Raw genomic sequence first — 17,964 nt, forward strand, 5'->3', positions numbered from 1 at the left:
ATAAAATTAATTAAAAAGAAAGAAAAATAAAAGAAATTTAATAAATAAAAATCAGCAGTATATATTAAAAACAATAAATAATAAAAAAAATAGCTAACTGAAGTACATACACCAATTAAATTAAAAAAAAAAATGTCCCATCTATTACCACTTATAATTTTATATAAATAAATAAATTAACAACTCCCAAGGAATGTCATCCAAATGCCCCTTTCCCACCTATCTTCCTACTCCTGGCAACACTAACCTAAACACCCAGCTGCCGGCTGGGAGCATACCACCCCGTACCTCACGTCCCACCCCTACTTTTATTCTTCAATAGCTAACCAGACACAGCCTACCCGCGACTTACGTTATCTAGATAAACTAAGGCATCCCACACATCAGCAGAAAAAGTAATAATAATAATAATAATAATAATAATAATAATAAAGACAACAAAATAGAGAACATACAAAATTAAAAAAAGTTCACGCTAAAGCAACAAGTTATAAACTAAAAATAAAACAAAAAAACAAATAGATGAATAAAATAAATAAAAATACAAACATGTTAATTACCTAATCAGACCATACATAAACCCCTTCCTCACATAGGCTCCGAGGCCCCACACAGCTATCCAACTCCCGCTTCATGATCTAGCATTCTTTGAATCGATCTGTTACGTTCACCATTTGAAAAGGGAATTTTTTCCGAAATTAGTAATGGATATTGTCGCAGACATAACAAGTAAGACATTTTACCTAATATAACTGAATAAATATATGTATATATAAACATACGTGTATGTACTTATTGATTTGTAAATCGCCACTTGTTCTCGTCTACTTTTACCAACAATGACTATATTTCATTCCTCGCATTGTGACAGCCTTCTAAATCTTTATTATATATATATATATATATATATATATATATATATATATATATATGTGTGTGTGTGTGTGTGTGTGTGTGTGTGTGTGTGTGTGTGTGTGTGTGTGTGTTTAAAAACTTTTGCTTACAAAACTCCTCTGTCAGTTTTTGGTCTACAGGCATGAAACTTGATAGATAGGGTATTCGAACCCACACGAAATTTTATATTGTGTAAAAATTAAAAAAGTGGAATTTGCCAGGTGAAGGTCGAACGACGGAATTACGAATATGCTTGGATACCGTAATAGCTATTGGTTCATGTTTTAATTTTTTTTATTTTTAGCCTTGCAGCAAACATGTCTTCATAGCTCAGGCATTAACGTAAAAAGAAAAGTAAATCATAAGCTAAACGTTTTGGTTTCGATTTTCAGTAATGGCGCATGAGTCATTTTTAAAAACTTTTTAAATCGTTACTATAGCAATATAATATAATATAATATAATAATAAATACAAAATCTGCATAATTCAAAATATCATATTTAAGTGTATTTTACGACCCGGCAACAATGTCGGGCAGCCTTCTAATATATATATATATATATATATATATATATATATATATATATATATATATATATATATATATATATATATATATATATAGTGTATCACAAAAGTGAGTACACCCCTCACATTTCTTCAAATATTTAAGTATATCTCTTCATGGGACACCATTGAAAAAATGGTTTTTTGACACAATGAAAAGTAGTCTGTCTGCAGCATATATAACAGAGTTAATTTATTTCCCCCTAAAATAACTCAAAATATAGCCATTAAAAGCTAAATCCATGTCAACAAAATGAGGACACCCCTAAGAAACTACACTCCTAAAAAGTGAGTACAATCCTAAAAAACTACACCCCTAAATGTCTAAATTGATTACTGCTTTTTTCCCTCCAAAATGCCATGTGACTCATGAGTGTAACTATGCCATGTGTTCATGGCATAGTCACACTAATTTGTATTCAAATTTGTAGTGCAGCTCTCACACTCTCTCTTACCAGTCGCTGAAAGTTCTAACATTGCACCACAGGGCAAAGAACTCTCTGAGGATCTTAAGAAAACGTATTGTTGCACCACATAAAGATGCTTAAAGCTACAAAAAATAGTGGCAAAGATCATCCAGCATTTTAAAAGACAGGATCCACTCAGAATAGGCCTCGGGTAGATCGCCCAAATCCGAGCGCACATGCTGAGCGTCACATCCAAATACTTTCTTTGAAAGATCGGCGTAAGATTGCCGTTAGCATTGCTGCAGATATTAAAGAGGTTGGGGTTCAGCCTGTTAGTGTTCGGACCATACGCCGCACACTGCATCAAATTGGTGTGCATGGCTGTCACCCCAGGAGGAAGCCTCTTCTGAAGGCAATACAAAAGAAAGCCCGCAAACAGTTTGCTGAAGATATGTAACAAAGCCCATAGATTACTGGAACCATGTCCTATGGTCTGATGAGACGAAATTTAATTTGTTTGGTTCTGATGGCTTTAAGCATGTGTGGTGGCGACCTGGCGAGGAGTACAAAGATAAGTGTGTCATGCCTACAGTCAATCATGGTAATGGGAATGTCATGGTCTGGGGCTGCATGAGTGCTTCAGGTATTGGAGAGTTACATTTCATTGAGGGAAATATGAACTCCAACATGTACTGTCAACCTAGCTCTACCTACGTATTGAGCACTGTTGCATATTAGATTCAAGAAGCATCTGTAAACACGTACATCTTTCCTTCATAGACACATTCACGCAGTGCAACAACATTGACAAGTCTATCAAAGTGGATCTCATACCTACCGAAAGAAATGTTGGCGATCTTCGAATTAAGGAATCGATTTTGATTGCTAATTTGCATCCTGAAATAAATCACCGACATGAACAAAGATTCTTATTTTTAGGTTAATGCACACAACTCCATAACTACTCAGAAACAAGGGAAAAATAAATAAAGTAAGTAAATAAATAAAAAATACACTCCACCATTTGTACAACCAATAATAAAATAATTTAAATACAGGACTAAATAAGTAGGAAACATAAAAAAGATAAATAAACAAAATAAACGTTTCTGAATTTTTGAGAGAGGATTGATTATTCGTATTATTTGGATTCTTCAGACAATTGTTCTCATCTTGAGTGCTATTTTACAACCTGTCAGTCAATGTAACCACTGACTTTCTTCAAATGTATCTTGTCGAACAGGAATACGTCTGTCGAACTCAGTAATCTATTTTTGTCGAAATAGCAAATCCTTTTGTTGAACTCAAGAATCTGAACGGAATTTCGAACGAAACCATTTATTTAATTCACGTCTATATTTAGTAATAAGTGAGTAGTTATAAAGAGTGTATATTTATGTATATATCTTTCGCTAGAACTCGGGAATCATTCTATTGAATTCGGAATCTGTACAGAATTTCGAACGGAAACCTTTTTTTTAAATCCTAGATGATAGCATAGTTAAATTTAAATTTGAACAGCAACCGTTTAATAAGATCGTAGAAAATATCTTTAAAACTTAAACAAAAGACAATTAGTTCTAAATACAAGAATAGTATATAAATAAGTAAAAATATTAAAAAATAAAATAAATAAATAAATAAATAAATAAATAACATTGAGTATCAACACAAGCCTTATATTATTAGGTTTAAATAATATAATCTATTTTAAAACAAATAAATTTCTATTTTTGCAGAATAGTCATAATTTGCCCGTTTGACGCAAGTAAGAACACAATACAGGTATATATATATATATATATATATATATATATATATATATATATATATATATATATATATATATATACACACCAGCAGTTCAGCCTGGCTTTGCTCGGCCATATGTACTGTTCATAACTTTATGTGCATATGTATATATGAAAAAGTTTGACACAGTTCCAGGGAACCTATATCTAAAATTTCAAGTGTTTAGACCCAAAATTGGCGGGGAGTTTGGTAGAGTCTGCAAACGTCAACTCTTTTAACTTTGACCTTTTGGCAGCCAAATTTTCGATTAAAAACTGATTTAAAAGCTTGCTGCATGTCTGAATTCACTTTATGTAAAATTTCAGATGTTTACACTAAAAATTGACTGAGTAATTTGGTAGGGACCGTAGAGGTCAATGTTTTTTTAAAAATTTGACCTCAATTTTGACCCTTTAACATTTATTACTTTAGACTCAAATCAAATTAAAAAGTTTGAGCTATGTACAAGTGACCTACATCTAAAATTTCAAGTGTTTAGGCCCACAAATTGGCGGAGGAGTTTGGTAGAGTTTTCAAATGTCAAATCGTTGAACTTTGACGCCTTGATAGCCAAATTTCTGCCCGAAAACCGATTACAAAGATTTTCCCCATATCTCAATACCCCTTATATCAAATCTCGAATCTGTAGACTGAAAATTGACAGAGTAGTTTGTTAGAGAAATGTACACACACAGACACACAAAGAGACAATTTCACTTTTATAGATATATATAGATTTGTATTAATGAAGGTAATTCTGTATACTTTTTAAATTTTAAATTGTTTCAGTTTGTGTCTATCCGTTACACTTCTGCATTATATTGTCTTCTATGATTTAAATTTTCCTTTATATACACACCAAACAATGTTTAAAGCAAACTAAATTAACTTCTTATAAAAAAGATAATCAATGTCGAGTCTATTCGTTACTTAGTAAATGCTAAAAAGTTTCATTTTAAAAGCAGCACTTACATGGCGGACATCAATATATATATATATATATATATATATATATATATATATATATTGTGTACAGAAAGTTGTTAGTTAGACGAATATTGGCTGAAGAGAGTTTGATAAGGATACCTTAAACGGGCCTTATTATCGGGCTTGAAACCGACGGTACCAATGATCTGTCTCAACTAACAACTTTCTGTACACAAAATATAAATACGCTCTTACAATTTGGATTTTCCTTTTAATTGAGCACTCTGCTGGAATTCTTTTTCCAAAAAAAAAAAAACTAATCATATATATATATATATATATATATATATATATATATATATATATATATATATATATATATATATATATATATATAATTATTTTTTTTACTATAATAATTAAATACCTACAGACACTAGTGTTTCATCCTTTCGGGATTCTTCAGTGCAGGGTGTCACGATTACAACCAGTCGAACGATTCGAATCCCGCGACACGAGATATCTCTGGCTCGATTAGCGGAGGCCGTATCCATTCGGCTACCATTAACCGTGTGAAATAGCGTTGAATTTTAAACATTTTAATTTAAATGTTCATTACGTCAGACAGACAGTGATCAAATCGTTATACGATGATCTACGCATAAGAGCTAAATTGACCGACTTTTAATTCAACTGAAAGTGCTCAACGATAAGAAACAGATTTCTTAAAGGGGCTGTGATAATTATTTTTTTTTACTATAATAATTAAATACCTACAGACACTAGTGTTTCATCCTTTCGGGATTCTTCAGTGCAGGGTGTCACGATTACAACCAGTCGAACGATTCGAACCCCGCGACACGAGACATCTCTGGCTCGATTATATATATATACTTATCCACATATAGTACTGTTCCGTTGTATCAAAACTCATCACTGCGGCTATACTAGCATCTTCCCCGAGGATTGCACCTATACTCATAATGTTGATAGTCGATAGTTCTACCCCTCGGCCTATGGGATCGGTGACTTCAACAAATATCCATTTAAATAAACATTCGCCCACTGTACATACATACATACATACATACATACATACATACATACATACATACATTTTCTTAGTTGGACAGCATATCTCAACCAGCTCTCATTTAAAAAGTCTCTATTGGGTTGAAATATTTGAAATAAATAATCGGACTTAATATGTGCACTATCAACTCTGAAACGATACTATGCTCTTTTAAAACGACTAAAAGCAAACAATGTTCTTTTCTTTTTTGCCCTGTTTCTTTCAAATGTTCACTTTTTTAGTAAAGTTTCACTGAATTTTTTATTTGAAGAAACACTGTATGTCGAAATTACTACGAGTTTCTTTCTCGCACCGTTACAACAATAGTCATATATTAATATTATAATATTCGAAAACGAGGCTCCATTAAAGGGAGGTCACTCTCATATTCTTGTTTTAAAGCGAAACGTATAGATTAACTAAGGATGAAACATGAAGAATATTACACTAAGAAACTTAAGTTGAGGTATTAATCATAAGAGAGCAAAATACTCTATGATTGTGAAAAGCTGTATACCGCCTATTTTGAAAGGTAGAATAGCACATACTACTCTATCTTTAAAGTAGGGAAAAAGTCCCTAACTTGATAATATTTACTGTTAAGTTCATCAAGGCTGTTCAACATAAAAAGTTGTACTGCAACCTTTCAAAAATTCACTGATCGTCGTTCTGCATGAAAATATTAGTCGCCTAGATTGCAGAAATTAACGCCCAATCAGCCTTTTAAAGTTATTTTTACAAATTGCTTGTCACGGTAGTGGCAGAACGTAGCAAAATAAACCTCTATGCTTTTTTTTTCGACATCTCAAACGGTATCACCCACCCAGGAAAAGATACTATAGAGCAAAGCATATAAGCCATAGAGAAGCTATAAGTATTTATCCTCTTCTATAGCCCATTCCCTCACACAGACAGTAATGTTCTCAACTTGCTTACCAGATCGTGAACCCCAGCAAGCTTCATTTTTAGAACTATTCGTCACCACAGTACCCGAGGACTCTGTGACTAATGCCCACAGTCCACTTGGAAATGCAGACCACCATAGTGGTATTAGTTGACATCATACTTCAATCCTAACCCGAAAGTGAGGAGCCATTGCTCAAACAACAAGAAACAAGGTACTACAAAAGGCTGACTGGGAAACCATCAGATAACACATCAGAGATGCCCCATGGACGAATATCTTCTCTTTTCCTGCTGAAAAGTGTGCTAATGAGACAACTGAATGGTGCAAAGCCAGCATTGAAACACATGTTCTCACACGAAAGTATTATAGAAAGCCCCACTCACCCTCATGGTTCACTATAGATTGTACAGCTGCCATTGCACAAAGACAGCATGCATTCTGCCGGTTCGTACGTCATAAATCAAATACAAATAGAAAAAAATTCGTAGATTCTAGAAATCATTGTAAGAGAAAAATAGCGGCAGCCAAAAGAAAGTATGCCGAAATAACCAGGGAAAGCATAAAATCGCAAAAGATAGGAACTCGTGATTTCTGGAAAATCTATTATAGAGTAGTGACTAAAACGCAATCAGTAATTTCTCTACCATCCAACAACCAGAAGGTCGCATACATGGCAACTGAAAAGACGGAACTACTTGCCCGGTAATTCGCCTCCAACTTTATCTTAGAGCCAACAAACAACTCCGTTCCAAATCTCCCTGTGCCAACTCAAGCTTGGATGTAAAAATCACCCCTTCTCATGTCCACGATATCATAAAAAATAAATTAAAAATAATTGCATTAGAACAGATAAAGGAGCAATCCATAGACTTCAATAATGTCCATTGTCTTTATTGATTTTACTAACATCAAACTTCTATCTTCTTTGGAATCTTTTGGCGGGAACAAATCTGAACAAACCGTACATACACCTCTTGAAAATGACTTATGATAATTCGACTGCAATAATTAAAGCTGATAGAAACACATCGCACCCTATCAGATTCATAAATGGTATAAAACATCGTTTCTATTCTGCGTCATCAGTTATTTAGAAAACAAAATAACAATGCGACTTTTCAATATATATATATATATATATATATATATATATATATATATATATATATATATATTTATTTCAAATAGAGGTTTACAATATTAATAAAAGTGTTTTCATAATAATTCAAAGTAATTATTATTCAGGGACTAAAGTACCCTTAAAACAATACGCGTATTACATTATTTCTATGAAATGTCACGTTCAAAGGTCTAATAGTCTAAAATTCATCTAATCAAAATGCATACATACGTACATACATGATGATTGCTACTTCTTGACAGAAATTTGCCATCTCTTCCTAAAGTGTTCTTGCGTCCGTGTGCACGTAGATGACTCTTTAATCCAGATTTAGTCCTACATGAAAGTTCACAAATGTGGCATAAGAACTTTCTTTCTTGTAAAGGTGATCGCATGATAATATTGTGAATCCTCGAATGCCGTCAGGTCACTTTTAGATTTGCAGATTAGACCATAAATATGACAACTTAGTGTTGCTGGGTGTGCTGTAAAAGCCTCCTCATAAGACTGTCGTTCCTGTGATTGTGTGATTTTATATGATTAACTAAACCAGCTTTTGACAAAAAGTATCTGCCACATACAGTGCACTTCAGTTCCTGTTGTAATTTCTTTGACATTATATTATCGTCATACATACATACATACATACATACATACATACATACATACATACAAACATGGTCTTCTGTTTATTTTATCTCTTCCTCTGTCGTTTATTTTTTTACTTGAAACCGCATTTTTTAAATAATAATTTAAATAATAAAAAACATTTAAAGCATAAATATGATTTTAACATTCGTACAAAGTAGTTTTTCCTTTATCTGATTTAACGGCGAAAAAAAAAACTTCATAATTTCAGAGGAAAAAGAAGTCTTTCAATGTTTATATTCACTGGGTCGCAGACACTAATTGGTTGAAGTGAGGAATAAGAAAGAAAGCTTTATTATTAATGTTCTCCTCGTAAATAAAGTGGTTTTCTTTCCAATCAAACAGACGATCTAATGTATTTAAGTTTGCAGTAAATAAATGATGACACAAGCAACTCTGTTCACTTCTTGCGTATTCATTTTGAAACATTTTTCCTTTTTTCCTCCTTTTTTGAAAACTTTTCTTCTTATTTTGCTGGACACTATTCATACAATATGGCGTCTGATCATCTTCGCTTCCCGTTTATCAGCCGAACCTATTAACACAGATCCGCTCTCTAGCGAAAGCGCGAAAAGACACATGGAAGCAAACAGAGAGAATGAGCTAATATCTGACATCTTTAGCACAGAACTCCATCCCTATTTCTTCAGGCGTGTGGGTGTTTATATGTTATGAGACTTGAGGCACAGTATCATTTCTTTGAACAAAAACAACAAAAAATTCAAATCCAGTTTATTCTTAAAGACCCCAATCAAATTGTATACAATTTACAAGGCTTCTGACTATTTTCATACAATACTCAACTGTTGGTTTGTAACACACTGTCATTCGTTCACGAGGTCGAAACAATTTTAAAAGATTAGCCCATTCATTTATCTGTGCCTAAACGTAGATTCCATGAATAAAGCTTCTTCCTTAAAACTGCGGGCCTGTGGAATTCTCTTCCGTTTTCCTGCTTTCCAACTGACTACAATAGGGTCTTCTTCGAGTCCAACGAAAAGAATTTCTTGATGAGCCGTTCCCCTTAAGTAACCCAATTTACCAAATTTCCCCCACTAAAGATTACTACGATATTGTCCCATTGGCTACCGTACACTCATTAGCCTTTATTCATGAGTGGTTTCCGGGCCTTGATAAATGGTGACTCCTTTGTAAAAAAAAAGTTATTCAAATTTCCCAACATCTTGTCCAATATTGTTTATATATTCTAGAAATCCGTATCTGAAAGTTTGAGATGAGGATTAATATTCAGACCAATGTTCTCTTTTTCTGTGATACTTTCACAACGTTTCAGTCGATGTAACCTCCATCAATCTTTAGGTCCATCTTGTTGGACTCGGGATTCTTTCTGTTCAACTCGGGAATCTTTCTGCAGAACCCGAAAATCTGACCGGAATTTCGGATGGAACCCTTTATTGAATCCACATAAGAACCCATGGCATAGTGAATAAAGTATTTGGTAAAATCCAGTTGTAAAATTACATTTTTCTGGAGGTTGAAGGTTGAATCTTCAGTGCGGGTGACACCTAAAATACAATCGCGAATTACTTCAAACTTCTACCTAGTCATGACTGACGGAACGAGATCATACTACCCCCGTGGATTAAATAAAGGGTTCCGTTCGAAATTCCGTGCAGATTCCTTAGTTCGACAGAAAGATTCCTGAGAACGGTAACATACCCCTGAAGAAGGTCGGAGGTTATATCGACTGAAACGTTGTGGAAAGAACAAAGAAAACGAAAACAGGTGCCCGAAGAATCCAAATGTTATAAATAATCAATCTACATTTCCAAAATTCAGAAACGTGAGTTTTTTTTTATTTCACACAAATTTCAAGAATATATCAACAATGTGGCACAAATAACTTAACAAATGAATGGGTTAATCTGTTAAAATTGCTTCAACCTCGTGGACAAATAACAGTGAGTTATAGCCCACAATAGCTACCTTTACTCCTAGCAGCTGTATTCCAAAATTCATACCGATTGGCCAATTAGTTTAGGAGTGAATTCTATACGGAAGAAATATATACATACACTAGTTGGCAGCTTGGAGTTGTCCGGTCGTACAACATGATATTTTAATTCATGCAAATTGCGTATGTGTTATTATAAAATCAATCCTCTATTGATTATTATATATCACGAAGAATAATTTGCCCGGTGGACTAATTCGCAACAAATAAAATAATAATAATGATAATGTCGTTCATCTGATTCCGTCTGTGTTTGTTTACAATATCACGTCAGCTGATATTTGGGCTTGACGATGGATGCCCTAGAATAGTCACTTCTGATTAATATTTAGTTTTAAAATAAGCAAACAAAGAAATGATTTGCGGCGATTTTTAATGGTACATCTTCTTTTATCGTAATGTAAACTCATTAATAATAAAATAAAATAAAATGGTGAGGTACACCAGAGTTTGAACAGGGATCATTCAATATGTAGTCGAACACTCTATCACTAAACTATATCATCAGATTATAATAAATCTGTTTTTCAAGAAGAAATGATTTGCAGAAATTTTATTATCTCCATTGCCGGTGTAATGTAAAATATTCCCCTTTAAAAATGTTTTTATCTATAAGAGAGAAAGAAATTTTTAAGATCGGATTTTTCCCATTATTTATAATTATCGGATGAATCTCTGTACAAAACATATCTAAGACCACTGCTAAACATATTAATTAGTTTTGTGTGAAATTTGCAAAACATAGGCTCAGTCGTTTCAGAACCTATGAGGAACTCTCTCTCTCTCTCTCTCACACACACACACACACACACACACACACACACACACACACACACACACACACACAAAGTGCCTTTTATATAATAGCAGAGATATAGACAGACATAGACATATCTAAATAAATAGAGATGTAATTCGAATAAAACAAATTTCTTGTTTATATTTTCACTTTATCAAAATCTTGTTATTTTCTTTTTCAGATTTCGACACAAGGAATTCCAATACATACATGCAAGTATTTATTTACCTGTTCCTTTTTTCGTGTGTAGAATTTCTAATGAAAAATACTTTCGGAATGTTTCCGCGACCATAATTTTCATCCGAAAGTATTATTCTTTTCACCGTATCTCTGTAATCATATGGCGCAGACAAGAGACAGTGTGCATTGACAAAGTCACCTCAACACGAAGTCATGTTAATGGAAAAATAAAATTTTAAAATCTCCAATATATAACTGTAAAACACAATGGATTAAATTGGAAATCATAACATTCCTTTGACTTTTATTAAAACGACAGAGTTAACAAAAAATAGTGAGAAAAATAACCATCGAACTACGCAGTGATGAAATTGTGTAAACATATGAATGAAAAATATCACTTGGGGAAAAGCAACAAAATAAAGATTAGTACACTAAGCAACATAACTACTGTAAACACACATTCAATAACAACAAAAGAAACAAAATATACGTAGCAGTAATGCCACAAAAATATTACCTTGAAGAAACAGAAGGTGTGCCCTCGCTACTACCGGCATGTGAAAACCAGAAAAAGAAGAAGAAGAAGAAGAAGACGCAAAAGATGTCACTTGTTTTATGGAGACGAACATAAGCCCACGTGAAGTGGCGAAATTTAATGACCATAAAAGGAACCAAACCTAAAGGGGGAAAATATTTTTCTTATGTCTAATCATTGAACATCTATTAGTTTATTTGTGTGTGTGGAAACTTGTCTACGGCCCGATGGATTGTTCCTATATCGACAAAAATTCTAAACCCTACTAAACAACATCATTAGCGAACCGTTACGGGGATCTACAAAAACTGCAAACGCCCATCAATAATCAAGTTGAAAATATTACAATCGACCGGTACTTGTAAATATTTAGACGCCCGGTGTAGATTATGTTTGAATGAGAAGCTTCAAATTTAAAATTTTAATTCTAAAGACCCTCCTCTCCAAAATTTACTAAATTGTAAAAGCGAAATAGCAACCAACTACACATAGAATATAAAATATGTAGAATTAACTGTAGATATAGAATAAGCCCCACTTTAGGACACATATACACATAACACAGGTAAATAAATAACATTAATCAATTAATTAAATCAAGATCTAAAGTAGCGACGAATAACAGGAAAAGGGGTAAAAAAATCGCCTATTGACTAACGAAAATATAAACTTATAACAGAGAAATAACAACGAATCTGATTGGTATGTTCACTAGATTAATCACCACATGGCTATATAAACAATCCACTAACAAAAAACTGTGTACAGCCTGACGATCTTCTGCGGTGATGAAATATGGATGTCTCTATGTAACTTTATATTTTCATACTATATATATATATATATATATATATATATATATATATATATATATATATATATATATTATTACATTTTCACCCCAAACAAGGCAAATTGCCACTTTGGTGTAGGGGGCTACTATCAGGGGCAACAACTACTGGGTACTATGTAGGGATTTGGGCAGCAAGGTGTCGGTTCACGTTACACTTGAACTTCTGCACGTCAGTACTGTTGGGGAAGCAGGGACCTGGAATGGAATTCCAGAGTCTTGCGGTTCTGGGGAAGAAACTATTGGAGTAAAAAGATCTTTTACATCTAGGGACCTCTACAGTGTGGGGGTGGGATCTAGTAGCCTGTCGGGTTTGTCGAGGGTGCTCGCGTCGTGGGGGCACAAGTGATTGCAGTTCGTCAGAGCATTCACCGCTAAAATACTTGTAGAAAAGGCAGAGGGATGCAACATTTCGTCGATGCGACAGAGGCTGAAGCTTAGATGCCAGTTCAGGGCCTATCAGGTTTGCGACTCTCTTTTGAACCTTGTCAAGGTGCGAGAGACTAGTAGCAGATGCACCAGCCCAGATGTGGCAGCAATACTCCATACATGGGCAAATGGTGGCCTTATAGAGGTACAGGATACTTTCGGGTGTTAGTAGTTTTCTAGCACGGTAGAGAGAGCCTACCTTTCTTGCAGCGGCCCTGGCAATGCCTTCAATGTAATTGTTCCAACTCATGTTTCCTGTGAACGTTAGGCCAAGGAGTTTGAAAGATGGACTCTCAGATAAAGAGTCGTTGGCCATTGCTATGGGTGGTAGAGAGGGTTTCTTGTAATTATTGAATGAAACTAGTTTAGTCTTGGCAGCATTGAACGCGACCAACCACTTTTGTCCCCATTCCACTACAGATTGGAGGTCTTCCTCTAGTGTTTCTGCCATTTCTTTAGAAATGTGTTCATTCGTCTTCCTGTCGTGTCTGCCATAGAGTGTAGTGTCATCAGCATATATACCCATCTCAGAGGCAATGTTGTCGGGGAGGTCATTTATGAATATCAGGAACAATAGAGGTCCAAGGATAGAACCCTGGGGCACTCCCGCATTTATATCATATTGTTTAGATGTGCGACCGTCGAGGACTACCTGGATTTTTCTCTTATCTAAGAAGGATTTAATTATGTTAAGTATTCTACCAGTGATACCGTATGATCTGATTTTACTGAGGAGACCCTCATGCCATACCCTGTCAAAAGCCTTAGATATATCTAGAGCTACCGCTCTGCCTTCCCCCGCTTTGTCCAGTGAATGGTATATACGTTCAGAGATCACAGTGAGGATGTCTGCTGTGGAACGGGCTTGTCTAAATCCATATTGTTTGTCAGTCAGTAGTTTAGCATCTGTAACATGATGGACTAGAGCATGGTTAATTATGGTCTCAAATATTTTGGCAAAAAGTGGGAGGAGGCTAATGGGGCGATAATTTGATGGGTCTGTCCTTTCGCCAGAATTCTTGAATACTGGTACAACAGAAGCAGTTTTCCAACAGCCCGGAAAGCAAGCTTCATTAAGGCATTTGTTGTAGAGTTTGGAGAGAACTGGAGCTACTTCGGCTGAGCACTTTTTTAATAGCACAGCTGGGATAAGATCGGGTCCACATGCTTTTGAGGTGTCAAGGTTTTTTATGATAGCATGCACCTGAGCAGGGGTGGTTTTCAGATCGTCTAGTGTGGCGTCTGTCCGCATAGGAAAGTCAGGTAGGGGGTGGTTGGAAGGGTCCAGTGTGGAGTTTGAGGCAAACCGACTGGCAAGCATGTTAGCCTTGTCGGTTGCTGAGGAGACAACCTCGTGATTGTTGGTTAGTGGGGGAATTGTTGATTGCCCATTATTTACTACACTGTTGTAGATTTTCCAGAAGTCTCGAGTTCCTAGTTTTTGTGCTTCGATGCGCTTTTTAGTAGTTTCCGTAAATTCTCTCTTAGCTGTCGCTATTTCTTTCTTAACGTTATTTCTAGCTTCTATATACTTCAGTCTGTTTGAACTGGACTTATGTCGGTTAAACCTACGGTATGCATGCTGCTTTTGAGTAATGGCAGTTGCACAAGTCGACGTAAACCATTGGGGAGAGTGTGGCTTACTATAAAATTTCCGCATGGGAACATGCGCTTCGATTGCAGTTTTGAACCAGTCAGTGGTCTCGTTTGCACATTGTTCAGCAGGGAGAGAGAAAATATTTTTCCATGGAGCATCTCTAATTAGTTTCCTGATGGCTTCCCAGTCAGCCTTATTATAATATCTCGTTGTTTTGAGCACTGGCTCTTCAGTTTTGGGTCTAGAGTTTAGGGCGATTTCAACCATTATCACTGCATGATCAGCGTTCCCGAGTGGGCTGTGGGCCTTCGTTATGCAGTCATCGGGAACTGTGGTCAAAAACAGATCTAGAAGTGATGCGTGTTGTTCTTCCTGGCCAGGGAAACGGGTTGGAAACGTAGCAATATGTGTGTGTGTGTGTGTGTGTGTGTTTGTGTGTACATATGTGTGCCTCTCTGTGTGTATGTGAGTGTGTGTATGTGTATAATTAAAAATATCAATAATTATTTTTGTAACTACAGATACTAGTATTTCATGCTTTCACGTTCATCAGCGCAGGTAGCGATAATTACTGTTGGTCGAGGGATTCGAACAGCTACAAAGGCAGAGAGTGTTCTGACGACTGGAGGTCGTGACCGCTTCATATTCGCTAGTCGACTTAAATTTAAAGTTAACACAGTTTCAACGATATACGTCTGCGTCAGGAATAAAAACTATTTTCTTTTGGCGTGGCATGTTGTACCTAGAAAAACAACTGACACTATTCCAATAGTGATTAAAAAAATGTTTAGTCAAGTTAAAGGTTTGCAATCGTACAAGTGTATGAAGTGGATAATTTGTGCTGTTGGGACAGTATACGTTTTCTTTGTGATATGGCACGAAAAAAAAAAAAACAAATGTTTTTATTCCTGATGAATACTATATTGTCGAAACTATGTTGACTTAAAATGAATAAATTATTTTTTATTCTAAACTCATACAGCATTTAAAATTACACAATGTTACTACACCATAGACCAACACACACACACACACACACACACACACACACACACACACACACACACACACACACACACACACACACACACACATATATAATGAAATAAGAATTACAGTTAAGTTTACCAAAATAATCAAAGCTGGCAAAACTAAAGTATATTATAAATATTGAAGAGTTAATATTTATAAAGTAATCTCAACCAGATGTAAAAGCTCGATAAAACCAAATAGGAAATAGAGCTGATAATAAGAATGATGAGAAGGAAAGTATTTCTTCGAAACGCCGCGGATTACGGACTATCCACTTATCTCGTGCTTCCTTTTTAAAATTAAATATGTTTTTAACTCTTTTTCGAAGTGTTTTTAATATGTTTTATTAACTACTTGTTTTTATATATATATATATATATATATATATATACATATAAATATATATATATATATATATATATATATATATATATATATATATATATATATATATATATATATATATATGGGTGAGTAACATTCCAATGACCAAAAATCAAATCAGTCAATTCTTATTTTTTATTTATTTATTTTATTCTTTTTCTTTTAGGCTATATTTTGTCCATAAATACTTTACACTTTTTTCTTGTGCTGATAGAAAATAGAATTCATTGTGGATACTGCTGGAATACAAAAGAAGTAGGGTACTTAAGATGAGATGGACGCAAATGTAAAAACTTGAAAACACCTATTAAAAGGTGGTATCCAGAAGAGCCTTCTCCTCCCCAAAATATCCGATCCAATGAGAGGAAAAGTTTGCAAAGCCTTCTTAAATTTATATGCTTTTTAGGGGGGAGGGGTCTTTCTCTGCATATAATTTTTGGTAAATGCTTTCAAGTTTTTTAATTGCTGCCCTTCACATCTTAAGTATCCAATATATATATATATATATATATATATATATATATATATATATATATATATATATATATATATTAGTAGGAAGACCCGAGCCTGGCCGGGATTGAATGATGATAAACGAATGTTTCATACTCCTATATTTTTATTGTCATCGAAATCGGTGAAATCGCCCATGTTTCAATGAAACCTATTGAGGCTTCACATGCCTCTTGTACTGACTTGTCCACAATACATTGTAATCTACATTGCACTGTAGAGAACCTACTGTTGATTTTATAAAAGCATTTTTCTATATAATAGTTTGAATCAAAATTTTAAAGTACAAATATAAAGTATCATGGTTCAATTGTGCTCTAAATAGAAACATTTATTTCGAACCGTCTCTGTCATATCAAAGAACCTACTGTTAATTTTATATACCTGACAGTTACTGCTTGCGCAATGATAATGGATTGAATTTAAGTTTAAGTAAAATGTCATCGTGCAATTGTGTTTTAACAGAAACATTAATTTCGGACGCGCTCCTGTCGTATTAAGAACATACTGTTGATTTTATATCTGAGGCCTTTCGACTTTTGTGGTAATAAAACTTCTCAAATGTACTTGTTATGTCAGACTGTGTTATGCGTTGACTTTGGTCAAAATTACCTGTTCCTTCTTTCATCGGATTTTTTCGAGTTTTGATTATCGATACTTATTGAAGACATTCTGATACAAGACCTATATAAGAAAACTGCCAGGCACATGAAGTACCTTTGTATGAATTTTCATAAAAATCGGCCCAGCCGTTTTCAAGTCTATAGGGAACGAACTCACACACATACACAGATACTGTTGAGTTTTTCTCGTGTTGACATTATTAGAGCTTACCTTTTGTATTTTAAAGTAATTAAAACGAACTTCTTAATATACTCAGTCATGAATATACGAGCGACTTCATGAAGGTAACTAATTTGAATATTCCTTTGAAAAACGAGAATTCATTAATTAATTATTCACTTTTATGGTTTATTATTAGATGATTGGTTTCATTTAACTATTACGTTTTCTATTTATGCATAGTTAATTCTTTTTATGTTTAGTTTCTATATTCTGCATAATTGCGTAGAATTTAGGATGAAAACGTTTTAACACTCTTCATTTTGTCATCAACATTTCCTACGATGTAAAATAAGTCCTATTTGTGCACGGAAGAGGCGGCTGCAGCCGCCACAGGGTATAGTAGGAAGGTTCACAGGTTGTTGATCTTCAGCTTTTTTTTCGAACTCTTTTTGTTTCTTCTCTTTGTCTTCTGTTGTTTTCGAAGATTTCAGTGTTTTCATATATTTTTCTTTTTCTTCTCCAGCTCCCGCTGTTGCCGGCATTGACT

The 17,964-nt window shown here is 34.5% G+C and overlaps 1 protein-coding gene across 1 annotated transcript in view; it reads left to right on the forward strand.

The window, feature by feature from the left end:
• LOC145284923 (matrilin-1-like) overlaps positions 1 to 17,964 on the forward strand; it is a 74,433-nt gene that overhangs the window by 15,231 nt on the left and 41,238 nt on the right. Inside the window, exon 2 of the mRNA XM_080134017.1 lies at positions 11,290 to 11,320. Within this exon, the coding sequence (XP_079990143.1) occupies positions 11,290 to 11,320 (31 nt within the window). The remainder of the gene's footprint in view (positions 1 to 11,289; positions 11,321 to 17,964) is intronic.

The sequence above is a fragment of the Euprymna scolopes genome, chromosome 9 (genome assembly GCF_053919585.1).
Source record: "Euprymna scolopes isolate OS-2025 chromosome 9, ASM5391958v1, whole genome shotgun sequence".
Taxonomy (NCBI): domain Eukaryota; kingdom Metazoa; phylum Mollusca; class Cephalopoda; order Sepiida; family Sepiolidae; genus Euprymna; species Euprymna scolopes.